We start from the raw sequence: 26,154 nt of genomic DNA, 5'->3' as shown, positions 1-26,154 counted from the left end.
GGTTAATTAAACCACCTGTTAATTACGAATTGGTAGCCTGACGTTACTAGTCGGTGACGAAATGTTCATCGCGGACTCCGTTCGAGACATCTGGAACCCAAGTCAATTGTTCATGCGTGCCTTCGGTGAACTATTTTTTTTCTTTTTTTATTGCTTAGCTGGGTGGATGAGCTCACAGCCCACCTGGTGTTAAGTGGTTACTGGAGCCCATAAACATCTACAACGTAAATGCGCCACTCACCTTAAGATTACAACGGCTGCCCCGCCCTTCAAACCGAAACGCATTACTGCTTCACGGCAGAAATAGGCAGGGTGGTGGTACCTACCCGTGCGGACTCACAAGGGGTCCTACCATCAGTAAACTCAGTTTATGGGACCTTTAAAACTTCTTTCATTCCACCTATTTTATATCGATAGTACTGGATATTTTCAGAATTCAGAATATTGTCATACCAGTTACCCTAATAAGGTTAACCACGTCAGGATGATCCTTTTACAATTTTACATCAAATAGACGATTTAAGCCTGCAGCTTTACCAAAAATACGTACCAATAAACCTATTCTAGTAGATTTTTTATGTAAATGTGTCTCGTAAAATGTGCTTTAGTTTGTATTAGACTTTAATGTTTTATGTGAACATGTGATGCATTGATGAAAGAATTATGCTAATTTTATTAATACATTTTTATGAAGAAACGTAAAAAAAAAACGAATACATTTCTGATACAATTCGAAAGAGTTGTTCATTTCATGAGTTCTGACAAAAAAAAACTTTCTTTTTCACTCAAGTTAAAAATGACTCTAGAGCAAAATATAAATAATAGTTGAATTGTATAAAAAAAAAATTATGATAAATAGTAAAAAGCACTTGAAAAAAAATTGACGTATTTTATTAAAGTAATATAAGTTTTTTTTTTTTTTTCAATGTCAATATGTTATCATTTTCAGATATCGTTTGTTTTTGAAGCATAATTTTTTGGATAATTTTTTTTTGTCAACGTATCACATTATTTATTAACCTCATTAGAGTTTCCTCCGTTGTTCGTCGTGTAAACGTCTCATACGTTAGCGTCCGCTTTTGTTCCAGGGTGCTGTTTTGTGACGTTTTTCACACGAAAGGCCGCGTTGAAAGCCCAGGACGCTTTGCACAATATCAAAACATTGACAGGGGTAAGTGCGTTTAATGTTGTTGTTTTTGATTATTTTCTTTTTTTTTGTTTTTTTTTGTCAACCCTACCATGTTGTGCGTGTGATATTAGTGTTGTTCTAACAGTGAATCGTTTTTTGTGAATCGATTATTTTGATTTTGAAGAACTACGATTAGTAACGCTCTCGGACAATAATCGATATCGTACATACTCGTATATAAGAAAGTAAATCATCTGAAAATGTACCGATCGAAAATACATTGTTACCGTTTCAACTTTAGTAGCGTCAAGAAAAATGTGAAAATTTCCAATTTTAAAATAGCAATTGTCATTCATGAGATTTTTACTACAACATGGACTATGAAATTCTAATGTTGATAAAATTATTAAAAATGCCATTCTTTGTTTAAGTAAATGGAATTAGTTTTGCGCTGATAATATATTATGATATAATAGTTTTCTTAATTTAATTAATAATTTATGAAGCTATGATAGAATTTGAAGGCAGCATTTTTTATAATAAAGTGATGTATATTTTACACAGAATAAGCACAAAATCAAAGTGCATTGCTATTTCAAAGAATGCATTCGATTGTTTTTTTTTTTCGAGTAAGGTAGCAATTCAAACCTACAAATACGATATATTTTACTTAAATAATTATATAGGGTATATTTTATTGTATACTAGATCATAATATCATGTAAATATAATGTGTTACATGTTTATGTGCATTCTTAAATACATAACATATAACATACATACATAAACTTAGAGCAGTCTTCCAGATAACCATAAGAAATTTAGCACCCACTTTAACTTACAGTCTAACCTTTTTACTAACGTAGATTAGTCTCATAAAACATAAGCCTACAAATTTAAAAATGGTTACTGTATCACAATATATAGATACAATATAATAAGATTATATGAAATGAAATCCTAAAACGCACTCCAATGTTGTAAGCAATAGTGGCCTTCTGAAAATTTTCCGGAAAAGCTCACCGTAACTGTAATATCACTACATAGTATAAAACAAAGTCGCTTTCTCTGCCCCTATGTATGCTTAAATCTTTAAAACTACGCAACGGATTTTGATGCGGTTTTTTTTAATAGATAGAGTGGTTAAAAAGAAAGGTTTATGTGTATAATAACATCCATTAAATAGTGGAGAAATTAATAATAAATTACAGTTTCCGAAGCGAAGCGAGGGCGGGTCGCTAGTCTAACTAATAAAATCGGGATTCAATCCCACAGTGTTATTAAAATGAAACCATTAATATACAGGTCTTTGAAAAACGGGACTTTCAATAAAAACCATTCGCTTACGTTATATCGAATGCGCTTCATAGTGTCCGCCTGTTGCTGGGTAATAACAATTTTCTTTATTACAAATATACAGAGAAGGGGGACGAACAAACATCCCATTCTCGATACTACCGATTGTTACCGAATACAATCGAATTACAGAGCTCCACCATTTCTATTAAAATAGGGATGCTCGATAAAACAAAAGTTTTTTTTTTTTCGTAATCAAAAATATGTTTTTTTTTCTTTTTCAAATGATGTATTAGTTTATCTGTTATTCTAATGCATATGAATATGCTTTAAGAAGGTGAATTTATTGTTGCCTTGAATATAAGTTTCACTCAGAACAGAAAAACGGTAAAGTAAAAAAACAAAAATTATAAATACATAGATAAATAGCAAGGTAAATGTGAATACACCATCGTCGTCAGTCTTTGTGGCTTAAAGTATATGTAATATGTATATAAGGTATAGTGTAAGTAATACGTAGATAATTTATGCTCACGATTGACTTCCACGATGAAGGAAACTTATTGTTTAATTATAAGGTGACATAAATGATAATTTGAATATTGAAACATTAGAAGAAGGAACATTAGAAATATTAAAACATTTCTTAATATTGAAATATAAAAAACATAAAAACTGGTGAAGCAATAGCTTTAAATGTTGTTTCTATTTATAGAGCAACTCAGTTTGTGCTATAGTTTTACTAGGCTAAACTTTATTTGATGTGAATAAAATAATTACAATAATACAAAATTCGCAGGCCGAAAAAGGACAACGATAATCGGACAGCCCTATTCGTGTCCCCGTCTCGTCTCATCTTCATCTCAGCGATAATTCAATTCCATTATATTATCGAGGGGTTTTTCCTCTGTCGATTGATTTCCGAACGCTACTCTCACTCGACGATAGCGGCAGGTTGAACATCACGCGATTGTGTTGACGTCACAATATTTTATATGCGCCGCTAAAAACTCACCATGGAATAAGTGGCTACCGAAGTCTATAGAAATAAAACGTGACCGCCATCATTGGCCCTAAGAAGTAAAATCAAAATCTGAACTTGTTCTAGCTTTTATCAGGGGTTTAATGCGCGCTAGTTTAAAACAAAAAACATATTTTTGATGCCTGGATGTAATAAATGCCTTATGTTCTTTTTTATACCATTAATAAAATGTACATAATTTTTAAAGTGACTACAACGTTGAATTAAGAAGTAAAAGGGTAACTAACACACAAAGAAACTCACTTTCGTATTTATAATATTGGCATGGACAATGATTATGTCGTACTTATATCCGAAACGCATATAAATGATTCGCGGTAGAATTTAACCCTTTTTTTTCCTACCTATGCTGATAGCCTTGAGAGGCTATTTCAGCTTACCCTAGCATGTGTAGGTGAGCTCACGGGGCTCAAACCGGAGAGTTGCTAACACTGACCCTAGCAAGAGCAGTGCTTCGCAGAATCTACCACCGGATCGGAAACGCGATCCACTGAGAAGATCCGGCGAGAAACTCAGTGGGCTATGTCTGTGGGTTAATTCGCTCGTCGAGCCCTTCGTCGCAAGCGACGGGTTCGACGAGGACGTAGACCGGTGCTTGTAGTGCCTAAAAACACCGTTAATGGATCAGGAGGATCCGTGATGACGATAATCCAAGATGATAGGGTTGAATACGCCTTCTGTTCTAAAACTGTAATGGTTTCAGCTCAGTTGTAAACCATGCCATTAATACGTATTATTTTATAATACATAGTTATTGACGCAAGAGTTAATTGACGCATCGCAAAAGATCGGATATTTGCTTTTTTCAATAATCATTTTGTTTCATGGTTTTATTTTTTTCTTGACCTATATACAAATTACATATAAACGAGTCTTCCAATGAACCCAAGTGCATATATACCCAGATTGCATTAGAACGTGTAACAATTTTATATGTTTGATTTTAAAACGTTAGTTTTTGTTAGTTTTTGTTTCTCTTGTCGAAAACAACAATATGTACAACATTATTTACAAACTGCGATTCGATACATTCAAATTATTATTGAAGTTATACTTCTTTAGGCGCGTTATGAAAAATTGATGAAAGTGAAATTGAAACAGAATGAAGTTGCCCACTAAATCGCTCATTACAATACGACCTACGTAACTTGGCGAGTCTGAATATAGCCGCAGGTGAACTTTCCGAACCGTACCGAGAATTACCGAATTAATACGATGTCAAGAAAAGGGATGTCCAATATGCGTGTTTGAGGATGTTGTTTAATCGTTTTTTTTTTTCAAATTGATTAAAATTTAAATTAAAAAAAAGAAATAAATTTAATAAAAATAAAGTATAACTTCTTACGCGCGTACATAAGTACACGCACCTTTTTTTTTATTGCCTAGATGTGCGGACGAGCTCACAGCCCACCTGGTGTTAAGTGGTTACTGGAACCCATAGACATCTACGACGTAAATGCGCCACCCACCTTGAGATATAAGTTCTAAGGTATCAGTATAGTTACAACGGCTGCCCCACCCTTGAAACCGAGACGCATTACTGCTTCACGGCAGAAATAGGCGGGGCGGTGGTACATACCCGTGCGGACTCACAAGAGGTCCTACCACCAGTAATTACGCAAATTATAATTTTGCGTGTTTGATTTTATAACACGATGTTATTCCTTCACCGTGGAAGTCAATCGTGAACAATTGTTAAGTACGTATTTCATTAGAAAAATTGGTACCCGCCTGCGGGATTCGAACACCGTTGCATCGCTATATACGAATGCACCGGACCTCTTATCCTTTAGGCCACGACGATTTGTAATCGATTACCTGCGATGTTTAAGATTTATAGTAAACAATTTACGGTTTTATTTTTCTTGTTGTTTTGTGACCGTAAACGTGCAAAGTATTGTTTTAACAGTACTTTTAATTGTTTACGAGCCTTGAAAAGCAAGGAAGGTAAAAAAAAGAATCACATTTACCAGTAGCAACATTAAAAAACTAGATTTAACAATGCATACCCTTTGGTAAAAAATAGCCATTTGCAATATTCTGTCGTTGCCATTAAGAACGCTGATTATTTTCATTCGAAACAAAATTCGATCATGAATCGATAATGACACAAAAACATTTATCGATGCGTATTGTTATTCTCTCATTATTGGTAACTCTCCCGGGGCGATTATGTTTGCGAAGCGTAGTACCGATATCATCTCGATTATTATCGTTTTCATACCAGTATTTGTTTTTTAAATGTCCCCTGAACGTTGTATTGTGAAACGAATTTTTATTTTAATCATAACACATGCATTTATTCATTGTATGCTCAATTTTTTTACATTCTAGAACGAACTCGGAGTTCAATAATAAGTGGCTACTGGAATGGTTTGTCAGTTTGTGACATGAAATTACGTATTTTTAATAAGAGATTTAATTTACTGGTGGTAGGACCTTTTATGAGTCCGCGCGGGTGGGTACGTACCACCACCCTGTCTATTTCTGCCGTGAAGCACTAATGCGTTTCGGTTTGAAGGGTGGGGCAGCCGTTGTAACTATACTTGAGACCTTAGAACTTGTATGTCAAGGTGGGTGGCGCATTTACGCTGTGGGTGTCGATGGGCTCCAGTAACCACTTAGCACCAGGTGAGGTGTAAGCTGCTCAACTCATCTAAGAAAAAAAAAAAAGAGATTAAGTCTCAGTTGTATGACAACGGTTGTCCTAACCGCGAGCACAGCAAAGTAATCATGCGTCCAAACAATCACGTATAATTGCTTTGCGGCAGAAATAGGCAAGACCATGGAATTGGGAAGATCAAAGTTGATGAAATCATACATGCGCTCACACCGATCCCGCTCAGGTAGATACTATTACTCTACCTATTTTTGGCGTGAAGCATTAATGCATTTCGATTTGAAGGGTGGAGCAGTCGTTGTACTATACAACTGGCGATATTTACATTGTCGCTATCTACGTGCTCCAGTAACCAATTAACCCCAGATGTAACTATACTTGAGACCTTAGTACTTATATCTCAAGGTGGGTGGCGCATTTACGTTGTGAATGTCTATGGGCTCCAGTAACCACTTAACTCCAGGTGGGCTGTGAGCTCGTCCACCCATCTAAGCAATAAAAAAATATACATAAAAAAGATGGGCCCTGGACTCGTCTACCCATTTAAGCAATAAAGAAAAAGAAAAGAAATTCTTGTCTTCTAATATTATACTAATTGGAAAGATTATCTTGTAAGCTTATATGAGCACTTGGGTTTAAAGTTAAGCACAGTTAAAATACAAGCTTATTATAATGAATAAGTAAACAGTTTGGATGATGGGTGAGCGACTTGTCAATAATAAGAAATAATATATGAAATTTAAACCCAATTTCCAGATTTTGGCATGTGAATAAATTTATATGCCATATTCTGATGTATACAGTCTTCTATTCTTTTTTTTTTATTGCCCTTGTAGACAGACAAGCACACGACCCACCTGATGGTGAGGGGTCACCGTCGCCCACCATGGACTTCAGCAATGCCAAGGGCAGAGCCAAGCCGCTGCCTACCGCTTAATACTCTCCACAAGCCTCGTTTGAAGAAGGATATGTCATAGCGCTCGGGAAACACCGTGGAGGAGAGCCCATTCCATAGCCGGATGGTACGTGGCAAAAAAAGACCTCTGGAAATGCACTGTGGATACTCGTAAAAAGACCGTCCTAACACTAGGTAAACTGCGCGCTCGCCTGCTCTAATCCGACATTTAGCTACAAATGTATCTATACTAATATTATAAAGAGGAAAGATTTGTTTGTTTGTTTCGAATAGGCTCCGAAACTACTGGACCGATTTGAAAAATTCTTTTTCCATTAGAAGCCGACATTGTCCCTAATGAACATAGGCTACTTTTTTTAAAAAAAAAAAAATTTATTTTTTTTGGTTTCATGTGTTTTTTAATGTTTCCGAAGCGAAGCGAGGGCGGGTCACTATCTACAAATAAAACGAAACGTAACAATTCAATTCGAAATACAATTCCAGAAACAGTGCACTTACTTAAAGTCCCTAATATATTGAAAGCCTCACGAAAATGGACAGCAGTCACATTGGAATAACTATTTAATTAATAAACAGAAGCGAAGCCACAGGAACCGAACTAAAGCCAGGACCACAATAATTATAGTTTAGCTTTAAATAAATAATAACCGAAAGCAAAGTTGGGTTCGTGAATAACTAATAGCCACGAGGGGTTCCTTGAGGCTCGCTCACATTAATGGGCAAAATTTTATCTTAATATTTGTTTATTTTATTACCTTACACGGCTCTTTGATTAGACCAACTGTCAACGCGTTGACGTATGGTAAAATTTTCTTCTTCTTTATCATCGCTTCCTCATTACTGAGGGTCGTGACCATCTTAGTCCAGTTTTTGCATCAGCTTCCTCCAATGTTGCCTGCATTCGGCCTGCTTAATGGTAAAATAATGACTATTAAACTTGAAAAAACACAATCGATAAATACTGTAATCGCTTGGTGCTATGTAATTTTTTTAAAATTAAATTTAGAGCATGGAGAACGAAGACAGGAACGGAAAATGTTGTTGGAAGTCACCGCGCGTTGGTGTGCCTTCCTTTTGTTTATTTTAGTCCAAGGCGAACCTTCCTTGCGTGGTCAATTCTTTTTTCACTTCTAACACGGCTTGACGAACACCTTATCGGTCCAAAACCCTTAATTCGCCTCACGAGATCGTAAAACTTGATGTTCACCACTCAAAAGTTGACCATATAGTCGTTTCTGGCAATGTCCGATGAGATAGATACCCAATATACCCAAGATAATACCCGTCGATACAAATGGGGAAAGGAAAATCATCGATGCCCTCATAGTTGATTAAAAACATGATACAGACCCTTTGCAGATAACATAAACACATAGCAATATTGTAAATGCAAAAAATGAGTGTTTTTCATTTCACTTTCACGTCTTAACTACTAATCAAATCATGATCCAATTTTGCAAATGCGTTATTAAGAAAACGATATAGAGTATCCGTATCTAGAAAAAGGTACAAGTCCTGAGAGATATGTGTTCTATTCTAATTCTAATTTACTGGAGCTTCGTTTGATCTGGGAAATAGAGTTGTGTGCTAGAAATAAAGGCATGCATTAATCCACTGGGCCACATTTGTCCGTAATTTTCAAGAGAGCTTTCGTTCACCAACAACCAAACACGTGCCACTGAACTAGGTCTTCTTTTCTTTATTTCTAATTATGATTCCCGAGATGACCTCGGCTTTAGTCTATCGGATAAATTAAATTCGAAGAAATATCATAATGTAAGTGAGGTAAAGGAAGTGCTCCATGAACAAGTAATCCGATTCGAGTGACCTCTAGATATTGATAGAATTGATAAAAGGTTATTTTTGAGTTTCCGAGAGTATGACTATCTTGAACTATTATTGCTGGACTATGGAACGCTTTCACGGAATGAGCACTTGTCGGTTCTATCGATTTTTATGAGGCTTTCAATTTTAGTGATGACATTTATGAAGAGAGTAGGTACATTGCTTTTTTTTATTTTTTGTTGCGATCACGAGTGAACGAACTTATGACGTACCTTGTGTGAAATGGTTACGTGTCGCCCACTCTGAGACATGAGGTCGAAGCCTCAACTTGTCTTGTATAACGGCCGTGCATCCGTCAAGCCAGAATATATTTTTGCTTGCTTTGATTTTGTAATGATCACGTTCATGAATAAGATCTATAAAAATTGAAATTTATAATAGATCTTATTTTAAAACAAATGTACTGACCCGACCAAACAAAATACAGAGGAACAATTGACTAGCCTTGATGTCTTATCATTTGACGTCCACGTCAGGACTAGATGTATTTTAGTAAATTTAAGTTGTATTCAAAACTTTTCTCATAATATTTTTTAATCAAAATAATCTTACACTGTGGGAAATTCCAAAGTAGGTACTAACAATACGTATTTCGCTAAAACCGGACATTGGGAAATTTCAGGTTCAGCAAATAATACGTGGAATTCATAAAGGCTGTATGACACCGTTCTGAAAACAGAAACGGCAATAAATTACAGTCTTTGGGAAGCAAAAAAAATACTAGAATAATTTATTAAGCAATAAATGCTTGCCATTACAATACTACATTTGCAGATACCTTCCTAACTATTGACAAGTTCGGGATGTTTAAATAATTGCATGAATCGCAACCGGTCTATGATCGTGGGTAGATAAACCGATGGATGAGATACCGCAATACCTCCTTGAGAAGTAGGCTTACTACACCTACACAGCGTTCAAACTGAAAAGCTTTATAGCTTCGTGACTGCAATAAGAGTATTAAATGGTGCTGGGATCCACCCTTAATTAGTACAACGTTAGGAAGAGAGTAATACTTGAGGCTACTCCAACTGACTGATTATTATTTAACTTCCACTGTGGACTGACGTTTTTTTTTCTACCTAAGCTGAGAGGCTATGTCAGCGTGATCCATCAAGTAGAATCTACCACTGGATCGGAAATGCGACCCACTGAGAAGATCTGGCGAGACTCAATGGGCTGTGTCTGTGGGTTAATTTACTCCCCAAGCCCTTCGTCCGGTTCGACGAGAACGATGACCGAACTCTTGGATATCAGTAATGCCAACGGTAGAGCCAAGCTGCTTTCTACTGATGAACCGTAGTATGTCGCAGTAATAGTAATCAGGGGACTTCAAAAAAAGAGTCGCTACACCTATGATGCAATTGACCTCTCAGACAACATAGTCAAAAACGTTAATTACAATCTTTCGGTTTAGTATCAGAAGTTAAACAGAAATGAAATTAATTCCCAAGTAATCTTCGGAACCCGGTACAAAGTAACAATCCGAATTCCGAACAATAACCGCCCTGGCGGAACCCAGAAACCTTAGGGCTGTCCGTAAACTTTGTCGGAAAAAATTAAAAAAAAATTTTTTACTAGTTGTTTATGTTTCTTAAGGAATCATGTGTTTTTTCATTTGAATATTGTACGCTTTGTCTTCTCAGCTATAGGTCGACCAAATAAATAAAACAGAGAGTATCTGGACTCGAACGTGTTTTTCATTCAAATCGATTTTAATTGTACCAAAACACAGACGATTACACAGACAATTACAAAAAAAAAAAAACACAGAAGTCACAAAATAACACTCTATTGTCTATACCGTCAATAGATCACTTATAAAATCGTTGGTACCGATAACAATACGACCGGTACCACACACGACTCAATGATTCAATTCACGTATCACGTTGGGAAAAGCTCGAAGAAGCGAACGTTTTATTTTAATGTAAATAAATCTATTGCAGTTCACGTCATGTACTCTCGCTGTGTGATGTTCCTTATTGTTGATTCAGTGCGTGTCTCGGGTATACTGTGTCTTAATGTCACAGATCTGATGTGTTTTTGTAACGCTCACATATCTGATTCTATCGTAGGGTAAATGTTATATTTAGTATCACGTTGAAAAGCGACCAGCTTTTTTTTATTGCTTAGATGGGTGGACGAACTCACAGCCAACCTGGTATTAACCCATAGACATCTACAACGTAAATGCGCCATCCACCTTGAGATATAAGTTCTAAGGTCTTAGTATAGTTACAGTTCAAATCAAAACGCATTACTGCTTCACGGCAGAAATGGGCGGATTGGTGGTACCTACCCGTGCGGACTCACAAGAGGTCCTACCACCACTAATTTGATTTGACTTTTCTTTGTTTTTGTTTTGCTGTTTTGATTTTTGCACATCACATCAGAAGTTACGTCCAAAAATTTCTCCAAAGCCTTAGTATAGAAAATATTTTTTTAACAAATTTACCAACTCGTCATATTTTAATCGGTCCGTTTGTTTGGGTACAAGCTTTGTCAGTTCGATTATATCTTAATTTTTTCGACATTCGATTTGACCTCTTAAACGATATTTAGTATTATACAAAATATATAAAAAGCACGACCCAATAGAACATACAGTCCACTGCCCGAAACAACAACAAGAAATCCGCTAGCCGTTTGAGATATAAACTCTAAGCTTCAATTAAACTGTATAACCGTTTATACCGAAACCCATTAATATAGTACTTCCCTGATATTACGAAGAAAAAAAAAAGGATTTCGTTTCTTTGTAACATCCCTACGGCCTAATGGAGCCAGTCAATTACTTAAGACCGGGGAAACTCGATCATAAATCTGAGGCTATCGATCAAAGTTCGCCCGCGTCCGGCCTGTGTACGGTCAGTGGGTACATACGCGCCCCCGGTATTAACGAAATTCTATTGTTGTATCACTAGCATGGTTGCGCGGAAACTTTAACCTCGTGGTAGGGCGTCTTGTGTTAGGCGGTAGGCGGATATCGAGAAGTATAACCTCATACAGAAGAATGCTGAAGACAGGGCAAAGTCGAGGAGCTTACGTAGGAAATCGACTAGAAAGAAGAAGTCTTATGTTCCCGTACGAATAGGTACCACCGCCCCGCCTATAGGTCTGAAAGGTGGGCTAGCCGTTGTACTATAAAACTGAGGTCTTAAGGTGGTTGACGGCACTTATGTTGTTGAAGTCAATTTGATCCGGTGACCAGTTAACACCAAGTAAGCCGTGATCTCGTCCAGTTATCTGAGTAATAAAAAAAAACAGTGGAACCGCTTTTACAACTTACTCATAATTTCGATAAAACAAATTTTATTAAAGTTAAATATTAGATGCCTTTTATTTTTCGTCTTCTTCTATTGCGTTAAGTTTTGCATCCGCCTTGTAAGAGTCGGTCAAGGAAATAATAGGTTTAATTACTATTATTACAAATTATTACGAATCCCAGTTAAGGCCATCTACCACTGCTCTTCTAATGTTAATTTTAACATGGAAATCGTTTGCACTAGAACCTGAATAAGAACATGACATGATGTCGAAGTCAGACAGGATTGTGGCAGTCATCTTCAGCCGTCCGCGATGACAGTACGCTTTATCTCTCCTCACCGGAAACATTGGTGGCTGATTTTGAACTCAGACTTGACGGTATTGATCGCATTGCATCACACGTCTATATCTACCACAGAACAATCATCTCATTGGTAGTGTCGTATTTATTCTTCTTCGAAAATTAAGTTGAATACTCGACTAGTATAAATTACTGATGAATAATAATTCTAAACGCACTCCGTTTATTCTCGTTTACTCTTTTAGTGCAGAGCTTATTTTTACATATTCTGCAGAAATTTCTAAAAAAGTAAATTATGAATTATTTTGCCTTAAAAAAATATACATAAATCAATGGCGAATACACAGCAAAATAATTTTAAAATATTATTTATAAATGTTATTAACTTATTATAAGACACGTCCATACAGGTCGATACCTAATACCATTAATCAAACTGCGCATTAGTCGGTATTCCGACTGTCCGTGCTTTATACACACTAATGTAGAGTCGATCTAACGACAGCTCGCGCTTTAAGGGTTAATAAACGAACACTTTTCAAGTAAAATACTCTGGTATTTATTCGAAAACATTATACCGTAGCCTGCGAAATTCACTCGGCTGCACCTAAATTTCCCTTTTGTCCGACTTAAAGGAAATTGATCGTTCCACGAGTTCTTTGAATTCTTGCCTACAGCAGTGCGGTCACCGTTGGACCCGTCAATGAGGGTGGCGGGACAAAATTCGCGAACTATTCCAAAAATCTTACTCAAGAAATTACTGCACCCAACTCCCATGAGTCCCATGGTAGACTACAAAATAGCTTAGAGACGGAAACTCGCACACGTCACATACTTAAATTTGAATAGACTATTGTTCGAGTGGGTTTATCGATTTTATGTGAAATAATTTCGTTTGAGGTTTTCTTTGTGCCGCGCATTGAATGATTTGATTTTGAAAGCTGATGACATTTGAAGCTGCCGTCAAAATATAATTTGCTATTGTTTGTCACCACGACAAGTTTTTCGAGCAAATAAAATAATATAAAACCGTTTTACGATTAATATTTTACGCTTAACTTCAAATTAAGATTGATTTTAGCTTATTTTGTGATGATATTTTATTATTACCTGAATTGTGTAGTTTCTTCTTTAATCTATCTATGCCATCATTATTGTCGGTTCATGTTGTACAATAATCATGTTTTTTCGTGATATTTATTGATTTTAAAAACTAGTTAAACTCGGCCGCGTTCCTCTTTGACAATTTCTGAGTATATATAAAATGCACGAAATTGTTGAAACTACACTAGCGCCACCTAATGTAGTTTAATGGTACAGTAATAGAAACCTTCCCAGATGTAATAATAACAACTGCACCAAGTTTTATCACAACCTGATAAATTCCATATAAGCACACTGAGGACAAACAAAAAGAAAAATGTATTAATTTGAATTCTATCTCTGTGTATAAAAAGGTCAATGCTTATATCTATGTTCCGCATAGACTCCGAAGCGGCCGGGCCGATTTCGATGAAATTTTCAGGAAAACTTCTGTCGGATCTGATCAAAGTCAAATAAGAGATCAGACACCAAAATGGGTAGAGTTTGACAGCTCCGTATATGGATGTAATAGCCCAAGCTAAACTATTGTTGCACTTAATAAACCAAAACCAGTCGAAACAATGCAACCGAATTACAAGGAACAAAGGTCAGTAATAGGCAACACGAGAGGATCTAATTAACCGGATTTAACCAGAATTGTATTGTGTATTCACGCCATTGAAGCGGCAAATAGATTGTTAACGAATCAAATAGACAACAGTAGATAATTATTTTATTAAAAACGTAAAATATTCCACCCAAAAACCTCCTGTTTAATTAGTGCAATTAAAACTAAAATCGATTATTCAATAGCGACTTAAACTTTTTTCAATTTGGAACGCTCTTATAATGTTCCGTGTCGAATTTGTAGCTCTTTTGTCGAACGCAATGAGCAATTTTGTTGAAGTCAGACAGAGATTAGCGGCGGGGCCCCCTTTAATCCCAGTATCGGACCGAAATGTGCCCTCATATTTCATAATGTCCCCCATTAAGGGGTCACCACCTCGGGGGGAGGTGGGGGGGCGGAGATTGTCCCCACACTTGGGGGTCTTACACGCTTCGTCCTCTTCTTGATATGTTTATTAAGGGCCCGTCTTGATTATGTCCGTGATATCACACACCCGGAAACTTTGCATAGTTGATGTCTGTGTTCGTTCGTCGTAAGCGGCGGTCGTGATTCAAGTGATTTATAACACGTGATCTATTAACTATATTTTTTGTTAATATTCTATCGTAGCTAACGTTTGATAAACCAATTTAAATGCTTGAAACATTAGAGAGCGTCTCTATTAAGAATAATTAATTTTGGGCATAATATTTCCTAGATTTCCAAAGTCATGTTACCATTTTTAGGTTTTTTTTTTTATTGCCTTTGTAGGCAGACGGGCATACGGCCCACCTGATGGTGAGTGGTTACCGTCGCCCATGGACTTCAGCAATGCAAGGGGCAGAGCCAAGTCGCTGCCTACCGCTTAATACTCTCCACAAGCCTCGTTTGAAGAAGGACATGACATGATTCCTAAATAATTCATTTAGTCCATATTTCAAGAAGCCAATAAGTGCAAAATAAGTACATCGCCGCTAATGTAATTCACTACTTCACTAGTACAATGATTTCACTTAAATCACGTCGTCACTATTTGTGTGTTCAACAAATATAAAACCCTAGTGACGACTTAAGGAAAACAGAAACCGAAATAAGCCCGTTTTCGACTTATCCCGATGCGAATCCTTTACAAAGATCCGGGCCTACCCGGGCGAATGAAAACGGTGGATTTATTAAAATAACCGCACGGGCAGAGACCGCGGTTATTCCTTATCCCGTACTATGGGTCCGGTTTCGATCCGAAATGATGCACGGCCGGATAAGACAATGTAGCGGAAAGACGCACCCGACCCGACCTTTCAATTTCCCTGATTGCACGGCACGGACGCGTGTAGAGCTGTCTTTATTTCTTTATCTACACGACCGTGATGATTTCTTATGGTCGCCGGACGACCCGGATATATTATCCTCACGCGGAATTGTCGTGTGCTTTCCTCGGTGAAGCGGAATAAATGAAATTTTGTCTGCGATGTCGAATGGTACTTTTTGTTTCGTTTACATTACGGGTTAAAAGAGAGTGTTTATTCTGAAAATTCACAAACGTTTTCCTGCCTTAGAACTTAGTGTAGTAATGCAAAATTATAACCAAATTATAACTAAATATAACCAATATAACCAAATTAACCGTTTATATAACAATATAAGAAAAACAATCGTGGAAAAATAGTACAAAATAGGTTCTTTCAAAAAGTCGACCTAAGTCTTGGTCGATTGCTACGTTCCCGTAATCTTTATAAAATATTTGAAATATATTTGGACAATCTTACTAAATTGATAAGGCCGAAAAGACGAGTTACCAATGGCCATAAATAAGCTTTAATAAAATTAAAACGAATCATATTTAGAACAGAATCGAATTTTTTGCGCTCAAGTTTTTTAGTGTCAAATTTCCTTTAAAAAAAAGATGTTAAATCGTACTCTTCATCTGCTTATCAGTACTCTGTAGCCTTGTGTAATTCACTTATATACTTCACTTGTGAATACATACTTGATTTAACAAATTAATAAAGCGTTAACAGTACGATAGTCACGTGAAATTGTTTGAGATGATCCCCTCATCTCCTTTTTATCATCGCTCCTCCCTTGGAGCAGAGTTTAAAAGAGGCTTGTGGAGAGTATTAAGCGGTAGGCAGCGGCTTGGCTCTGCCTCTGGCATTGCTGAAGTCCGTGGGCGACGGTAACCACTCACCATCAGGTGGGCCGTATGTTCGTCTGCCTACAAGGGCAATAAAAAAAGAAAGAAATAATATATGTGGTGTTTAAACGACGCAATAATGCCGCCCAATCCGAAAAATTACAAAGTCGTCAGTCATTCCAACGCAATGAAGACTTAACACTTAGGCTTATTTCAGATTGAGCAATAGCATCTGCATAGCGGTGTCCATAGGCCTCTTAGATCTTGAGCCCGACTGAAAATCGTAGCTAATAATTATAAAACGCACACTCGCCACACTAATGAAAATTGTTTCGAAATCTTATCGAAATTCTTCGCCATCAATATTGCTTAACAACTTTGGCATGACACTTTGGCAGTGTCCCCGACCCGCCATGATTGATGTCCGGTCAACTCGTCCGGACAAAATGAACCGGAAGGAAACCGGACGGCACGGACTGCGCTATGCGACATGCACCCTAGTTTATGGTCCCCTCTTATCGGCTTCATGAAGCGAAACGACTAAATTAGGATAGCAAATTATTATGAATCACTAGATGTAGCCCGTGGTTTCGCCTGCGCGATCAAGGACATAAGTCACTTAATTTTTCTAAAGAAAATAACGAAAGAGTTTCCCGTAAAAAATAAAGTACTTTTTGTTCAGGATAAAAAGTAGCTTATGTCATTAGTTGACCTAAAACTAATCGCATTATAAAAATGTCAATCACAGTTGCTTCTTTTATACGTAAAAGAATGACAAACCAACACACTTCACATTTATAATATGTGATATTAATACTTACCAATAATTCGTTTGCGGCAGTAATGTCCTGACATTTACTTCAGTTTTTTTTTTTTTCTGGTAACACACTGTGGATTACCGCAGTGGCTCCAGGTAGTATGGATACACTCTACTCCGGTAGCGGGCGGTGCGATGGTAAAAACGAGATGCTGGTATCATCTCGAACAATTCCTCAGAGCACTCCCCATGGAACATGCGGTACAAAATACAGAGGGAACCGAAGTCCCTCCGCAGACCCAGAGGCTCCAAACGATCCGTGAGAATGGGATTATCGACAATCCGAATCAATCGAATCGAAAATTTACCCTTCATCATCAGCCTGTATCTCTACACTGCTGGACGTAGGCCTCTCCCATAGTCCCCCACAATTAACGATCCTCCGCCTTCAGCATCCAATCTTTCCCAGCGTATCGCCGCAAGTCATCGGTCCACCGGGCAGGGGGACGCCTAACGCTGCGCTTACCGGTACGTGGTCTCCAGTCCCGAACGCGTCTGCTCCAACGGCCATCGGTTCTGCGACACGTTTACTCTTCAATTGATTCAAATTCTCACTTTGCTGATGACCGAACTTTGCTCGTTTTTTTTTTGATAACGCCAACTTTATGTATCTTTAAATCGGTTAAATTGAATTAAATTAAATTATTTAATTATTATTTAATTAATTTAAATTGGTTAAATTGCCCTCAATAAAGAAAAATAGTATTATTATTCGCCAATAGATGTCGGGAAGAGTTGTTTATTGAAAACACGAATAAAACAACATTTTCTGAAAATAAATCGTAGCTAGATCGATTTATCGCCCCCGAAATCCCCTGTATACTAAATTTTAAGAAAATCGTTGGAGCCGTTTCCGAGATTCAGATTATATACATATATATTAATATACAAGAATTGCTCGTTTAAAGGTATAAGATTATGCCATTTTACGCTTAGTTCAAAAACTGTAAAATTGCACTCATAAACTAAGACCAAAGTAAAAAGAAGTAGAAATTAATGAGTAAGCCTGTTTTTATGGATATAAATGGCGTTTATTCTTTTAATTTTAGAATTTATTATGTTTCGCGTAGTTTACAACGCTCGTGGTCACGTACCGAGGGCGCTCATGAAAATAATAATGGTTAAATTCCAACGTAAAATTGTTTTAATCGTCTCTACGACTCGCGAAAAATAAACAAAATACTGGGAATTTTATATATTTTAAAAACGGTTTTCTTAATTTTATCAACTATGGTATTTTCTCATTACAGTTGAGCCATAAGTGAAATGGACATGGCAGTGTTGTTTTAAATTATCTGTGTTAAATTATTAAATTAATCCATAAATAGAACAAATAATATCACTGGTACAGCTCTTAAGTTACCACTGTCAAAAATTGACACCTGCCCAAACATTTTATATATTCTTTGACTATTTGCAACTTTATTGCTATAAGTTAAGGTATTATTTTTCACTTGATCCTTCACTCGTGTCACATTAATTTTAATTGATTCAAGATATTATAAGAAGTAGAAAGAAAGATCTTATTTTTGACTTCGTTATGTCTAATTATAATTTGTTGTACCAAATAATAAAGCAGAATATTCACTTTGTCATTATATCAAATACAAAACCAATAGCTTCATCGATATTCCCAATACATCTTTTGAACATATAATAGTTATACTCGTATGTATTATATTATAGAAAGAAATGTTTTTTTTTCGTTTTTACAAAATTATTCAAAAGATTAAAACTATATTTACGGATTCATTTCCCGCCATTATTATATTTACTATTTAATATTTCCGACGCATCCGTTGTAACTTATAATTTTCTTGAAATTGGAAAGTATTTTCTTTATGTTGTCTCTGTAAACAAACAAGCATACGGCCCGACTGATAGTAAGTGTTTATCGTCGCTTGTCAAGACACGCCAGGCCATTACCCACTACTACTATATATCTTAAGCGGTAATTAACACAATATTCAAACATCGAAGAATAATATCAACTCAATCGTCTGTGACTCCGAAAATTTTAAGTAATGCATTAGAAGCATACGAAACAATAACATCTAAAAATAGCTTTAATTACATCTACAACCCACAAAAATCGATGTGAAACGATAATACTAAATTATCCACATCTTTAATGATTAAAATTTACTAGAGTCAAAAAGTTTGTGACCAATTAATTAATTACTCCATTAAAAAAATCTTTGCCCTCAATATATTATATTTTAGTATTAAAACCTTCTTAATGTATATAGTATTAAAATTTCTGAAACTATGAAACAAAGAGTTGAATAAATTCAATTATCTACTACACTACGGTCTAAGATTACATTGGAGGCGTAGCTTTCGGTGATCGGGAACATTTACTCCAAATTTATAACTGAATAATGACGTAGGTAAGCTATGACCAGAGCATTTTTCTATACGTCTATCATTAATTAACAATAACATATCTATATGTTCCAATAAGTACTGTCAACTATACTATGCTCCTATGCATTCACCCTTCAGAGCCCCGCGCGAATATGAGAGAGCTCACCATTCGCATCTTACTCGTCGCATTAAAGAATTCAATGACAAGAGAGCTCATGTTACACTGGAAATCGATGTATAGAATAGGGTGAAGATATAATAGAAATATCCTTGCATCAGTATCGAGCGCACTTCTCTTTAAGAGTTATCGGTTCAATCTGCTGTTTGTATCATTTCACGTTCCCGTTTTCGAGTAGTATTGGATTGTTATCGATATCTTTAGAGCAGGCAGAAATTCGAATCAATTTTATTTCGTTGGAAAAGTTACAATATTGAGTTCGATTACGGTCCGATTATAAAACGCTCTATACTGAGATGTAACTATACTGAGACCTTAGAACTTATATCTCAAGGTGGGTGGCGCATTTACGTTGTAGATGTCTATGGGCTCCAGTAACCACTTGGCCAGGTGCTGCCAGGTGAGCTGTGAGCTCGTCCACCCATCTAAGCAATAAAAAAAAAACGCTCTTAAATCTAACTACAATAAACACAAAATTTAGTATTTCGATTGCTCTCATGTCAAACATTACGAAATGTCATAGCTGCATTTAAAATAGGAATTTAGCTGGAAATGAAAATTAATCTGTATTTTTTTTTAATTGGTCAGATTTTGTTACTTAAAACTTTAATAAACAGATTTCGTATTATGCCGAAAGCAAAATTAAATAATTTAGAAAATGATTTCGGTTTAATTTAGTGAAAACTTTATTCACTCTAAATTTTCCAATTCCATGAGTATACTGTAATACATAATCTTTCAAAGTAATTTTCACTAACATGAAAGCTTCCTATTAAATTGAAAGCATCAAAGACCGATGACCCTACAATAATTAGATTACTGTGACCTAGTATTCTAATTAGAATCGTCGGGTTAAAAATCATATTATACATATATCATATACAGGTAATCCCCCTTTTAAATGGTATTTTATAACACACTTCCACTATAAGATGAAAAGAAAAAAATTCCAAAACCCTCTTATAACGCGGTACATCTACAACACGACAACGAGATTTTTGAGAACACATATATCACATATATTGATACGGGAATAAATGAATTACTAACTGAAAAGTCTAACATTTGAAGACCATTTAAGACTTTAATCTGCCTCATTGTGAACAGTTGTGGCATAAATGAAAGACTAGCCCTATGTATTGGACGTTCGTTTTGATAAATCCTAACGTAATACATGTCTCGCATATTACTCTGGCATAAAAGAGATCTAGGAGCAAACACAGTCGGTCGTCCGTGACCGCCTTTTGTGCTGATCAAGCCTAGTATACTCTTCACATACCTACACAGGATCGCATCCGACGAAGAATTCTCAGTTCCGTAGGGAAATCAGGAATATAAACTTACGTTTTGACTTTGATTGTCTGGTTTTTTTTTATTTATTTGTAATATTACATCGGAATCGTTGTGTTTATAAAACTAGGGTTTAGATATTAAATTAATATTATATGAGTTCTAAGATCTCAGTATAGTTACAACGGCTGCCCAACCCTTCAAACCGAAACGCGTTAATGCTTCACGGCAGAAATAGGCAGAGCGGGGGTACCTACCCGTCCGGACTCACAAGATGTCCTACCACCAGTAAGTTTACACCTTGATCTTGCAGATAGCTAATTGTTACTGATTGATTGTGAACTCCGCACGGGAAGTTACTGCCTACTCCTAATTTCTAACATGAAACATTCAGTATTTGAGGCCTGATACATGGAACAGCCATTATACAATAAATAATTTTGATTATAAGTATTTAGATCCTGATATATCTTATGCCAATCTGGTGCATTAAGTATATGTGTTTTTTTTTATATTTTACTTGTAAATTATGGATACTGTAGGTTGTTTGTTATGCAATGGCACTGCTCTTGCCAGGACTAGTGTTGGCAAATTCTCTCATATTGAGTTCGGTCTGAGAGTAGCTGGTCTGGTAGTCCTTTAGGCTACCAGAGATTACGTAGTTGAACAAAAGAATGTAGTTATCTATATCTATACTAATATTATAAAGAGGAAAGATTTGTTTGTTTGTTTGTATTAAATAGGCTCCGAAACTACAGAGCCGATTTGAAAAATTCTTTCACTGTTTGGAAGCTACACTACTCCCGAGTGACATAGGCTATAATCTTTCTTGAAAAAAATTAGGGATCTTTACTAAAACTCCAATAATGTAACCCAAGGTGTAAAAAAATTACCTAAAATATTCTTTACATCGCGTGCCCTGCGAAAGCTATTGATGATAGATTAAAATAATGTACTACGACTTTGTAGAACACATTATTGATTACAAAAATTGTCGCGACAATTGTCTAAATATTGTAGTCATGCCGCCATAAGTGTTCTTTTATTTAAAAAAATAAAACAGCGTAAAATATCGTTGAAATTTTTGTTAAAGACCCGAGCGGAGCCGGAGCTGGCCGCTAGTTTTTCATAAACAACCAGGAACTCTAAGTCCGTCTCGGCGTAGAGCAAACAAAACCGCCTCAGAACGTCTGGACCCAAATACATGTACCCACGTCCTCTTATATCTAGACGATATTAGAAACAGTATCGAAACTACGGCGATTTTATAAACATAGCCGGGATAGCTAACACAGAACACATTTGATATTATTATTTAACAAAAAAAAATTTTATGCTTAGATGGGTGGACCAGCTGACAGCCCACCTGGTGTTAAGTGGTTACTGGAGCCCATAGACATCTACAACGTAAATGAGCCACCCACCTTGAGATATAAGTTCTAAGGTCTCAGTATAGTTACAATGGCTGCCCTACCCTTCAAACCGAAACGCATTACTGCGTCACGGCAGAAATAGGCAAGGCGGTGGTACCTACCCGCGCGGACTCACAAGAGGTCCTACCACCAGTAAGAAACACCTAAATCTCTTTAACGACATTTTCAAGATAAACTTACATATATATAAACAAGTTTCGAACAATAACTTTCGGGCCGTCGGTCTACCGACCAGCTCGTTTGAAAATCTTCCCTTTGTCATTTATCTCCACATAAGTATACACTATTCCCCAACTTGTAGACAGACGAGCATACGGCCTGATGGTGAGTGGTTACCGTCGTCTATGGACGTTAGCAATACCTGACTACCGTAACTGAAATGAAGTCCTATATTACTTTAATATATTTTTAATAGACTACATGAAAATACATGACGAATACGAACACTTTTCAAATTCATTCGCGCGTACCTATCGTAGGTAAAATACTTTTATAATAAATATAATAATTTTTTTACCTAAAATGCTAATATTAACTGAGCTGAATTTCATTGTACACGATTAAATAGCGCACGAACTTTAGGAACCCGTGTAAACCTATATAGGTATATCTATATATTAACACGTGAAGCAAAAACTTTGTATCCCTTTTTACGAAAATTGCGCGGATGGAGGAGTATGAAATTTTCCACACTTATAGAGATTATAGAGAAGAAGTGCACGATGCTAATATTTTTTTTAAAAACGCATAAAAGATACATTAAATCAATTAAAAATAACATTACACACACTACATACCATGTATTTGACACACACACGCATGCATACTATTTGTTTATTGTCAAACTTTTCTTTGCAGTCTGTCAGTTATAGTCGGTAAAATAGAGAATAGGTTAAATTTTAATATTGTTTTCCCTTTATTAATATTTGTGTAAAGTGTAGTCTTGACGAAATATGTGATTAAAGAAGTATAATAGTCCTTAACAATGGAATCATAGTAGTGTACAAACTTATAATTTTCATTAGTTATAGTCGAATTTCGACTACCAGGGGTCCTCTAGTAATTACTATTTCGCGATAATGCGCAAAAAGGTGGCATCCATTATGGGAGGAAGCATCAACGACGTCTTGAGGGTATTAGCTGAAAGACTGGATGGCTCGACCCTGGGTAGGTCAAGTTCAGATCAAGTTGCATGTTCTACATGCTGCTTAATGAAGCTGCCAGGGATGGAGTTGATAGATTTATTTAAATACTAACATAGTTCTTATGTTATTTTTAATACTAGCACACTATGAGCATATGATGTCTTGAAACAAAAGTTTTTGAAGAGAAAACTTCTTTAGAATCGTTGTGATTTCAAACCGGATGCAACGGAAAAAACGACAGGTAAGAGACACAAATACAAAGAATGAGACAGAAATATACAAACTATTTAATACAGCGCCATCTGTGAGATTTTTTAATACTAACGTGTGTATGAAAGCTCTTGTAGTGAACTTTAATTTAGGATTATACGTGAAATTAAAATATCAATTCACAGAGGGCGCTACCTTACAATTATGTACTAATGACAAAATTTTACATATACTTAAGACGTTTAGGATAATTGTATTTTAATTTTGGAAGGTTTCACTTCTACCAGGTGTGAATTGCACACATTTTTTTATTTTTTTTTTATTATTTATTTAATTTACATATATATTTTTTTTGTAATTTATGGATAAGCTTAATTAAGAATTGTTTGACTAAATTTTCATACATAAACAAACATTTGCAACATAGATTGAATCAAATTACTCATAAAATGTGTATGATATGCTTTATTTTATAACGGCTGTCTCGCTGTTCAATCCAAAACTTCTGACTACGTTGTAGCAGAAATATGTGGAGTTAATTGTTTCATATAAGTAATTTTTAATGTGGCACGTTTAAGTTTTTCTATATTTATAACAAATCATTATGATGATGTTCCATATTTTGTCTTCGATACCTACCAAGAATATTTGTCAATTTATCGTTCAAATACTTGCTAGATTTCACTATCGAGCGGTAAGAAACTTTGTAGCTGACCGCGTTGTTCTTACTAATTTTCATTATAAATCTCTAATGCTTCTAACAATCAATTTCAATTGAATCAATAACGAAATTCTAAAATACTGTTAAGCGGTCTGGGTCTGCGGAGGGACTTCAGTTCCCTCTGTATTCTGTACCGTATGTTCCATGGGGAGTGCTCTGAGGAATTGTTCGAGATGATACCGGCATCTCGTTTTTACCATCGCACCGCCCGCCACCGGAGTAGAGTTCATCCATACTACCTGGAGCCACTGCGGTCATCCACAGTGCGTTTCCAGAGGTCTTTTTTGCCACGTACCATCCGGCTATGGAATGAGCTCCCCTCCACGGTGTTTCCCGAGCGCTATGACATGTCCTTCTTCAAACGAGGCTTGTGGAGAGTATTAAGCGGTAGGCAGCGTCTTGGCTCTGCCCCTGGCATTGCTGAAGTCCATGGGCGACGGTAACCACTCACCATCAGGTGGGCCGTATGCTCGTCTGCCTACAAGAGCAATAAAAAAAAAAAAAAAAAAAAAAAAATAAGCTCCTTTTTATCTCTTTCTTTTATCTTTTTCTCCTTTTTATCATCGCACCTCCCGCCATCGGAGCAGAGTTCATCCATATAATCTGGAACCGCTGCGTTCATTGACAGTGCGTTTCCAGAGGTCTTTTTTGCCACGTACCATCCGGCTATGGAATGAGCTCCACGGTGTTTCCCGAGCGCTATGACATGTCCTTCTACAAACGAGGCTTGTGGAGAGTATTAAGCGGTAGGCAGCGGCTTGGCTCTGCCCCTGGCATTGCTGAAGTCCATGGGCGACGGTAACCACTCACCATCAGGTGGGCCGTACGCTCGTCAGCCTGCAAGGTCAATAAAAAAAAACCTTAATATTACTTTTCTAAATTAAATAGTTATTTAATTCGAACGTAGGTACGTACGTGTTTGGAAAGCCGCGCACGTCACTTCTAATAAAGTAAATCGTTCACGTACTACTACTATTCGTGTCGTTGAATGTATTCTGAATGTACATATAACTCTTTATGAATACCGTTTAAATGAATGTGATATGGCGTAGCTCTTTATAATCCATTTTTTTAGAAACACATGAAATGAATTGGGCAAGTTTGGTAGATGAATGGAAATAATTTTATGAAACAAAATTACTTTAAAAGGTTCTTCTTCGAATGAGCTGGGCCCTGATAGGCAGAGGTTAGGTAGGGTATGCCCATGGTATTTTTAAAGGTCTTGCAAAGCAGCGGTGACCTGTGACAATCCATTGGGTTGCAGTCGGGTTGAATCTATTGTAGCTATCATAGAACACATTTGATATTAGTATTTAATAGATGCCGGAATCAAGGTAACGACTTTTTCAAGAAAAGTTTACGTATTAATCATACAACGATTCGCGAACTGAAAAACGGAAAAAACAACAAAAATATAACAAGATACCGTCATTTGGGTTGAGTTAACGTCCGTCTGGTGTAGTGGTATGCGACATGGTCACTACACAAGGGGGTCGCGGGTTCGAATCCCGCCAAGGGAAGATATTTGTATGATAAACATAAAATGTCTTTTCCAGGGTTATGGATGTATATTAAATATAATTATGTATGTGTATAATAAAAATCTTACATTTATTTCCGTTATCTGGTACCTGTAATACAAGTTCTTTACGAACTTAACACGGAACCAGTTAACGTGGCGTGATTGTTAGTAAATATTTATTTATTACTAGCTGACCCGGCAGACTTCGTAGTGCCTCAATCGATAAAT

At 36.4% G+C, this 26,154-nt stretch overlaps 1 protein-coding gene across 15 annotated transcripts in view; it reads left to right on the top strand.

Moving 5' to 3' along the window:
- LOC101741218 (CUGBP Elav-like family member 1) overlaps positions 1-26,154 on the top strand; it is a 417,033-nt gene that overhangs the window by 272,612 nt on the left and 118,267 nt on the right. For 13 of the 15 annotated variants that reach the window (XR_009974452.1, XM_062671375.1, XM_038014367.2 and 10 more), the window contains one exon: positions 1,089-1,171. The exons of the other annotated variants lie outside the window; for them this stretch is intronic. Coding sequence is in view for 12 of the 13 variants with exons in the window: in XM_062671375.1 (XP_062527359.1) it covers positions 1,089-1,171 (83 nt within the window). In the remaining variant the exon portion in view is untranslated. The remainder of the gene's footprint in view (positions 1-1,088; positions 1,172-26,154) is intronic. 15 annotated transcript variants of the gene reach the window in all.

This window comes from Bombyx mori, chromosome 12 (genome assembly GCF_030269925.1).
Source record: "Bombyx mori chromosome 12, ASM3026992v2".
Taxonomy (NCBI): domain Eukaryota; kingdom Metazoa; phylum Arthropoda; class Insecta; order Lepidoptera; family Bombycidae; genus Bombyx; species Bombyx mori.
This window is presented reverse-complemented; position numbering and strand designations above follow the sequence as displayed.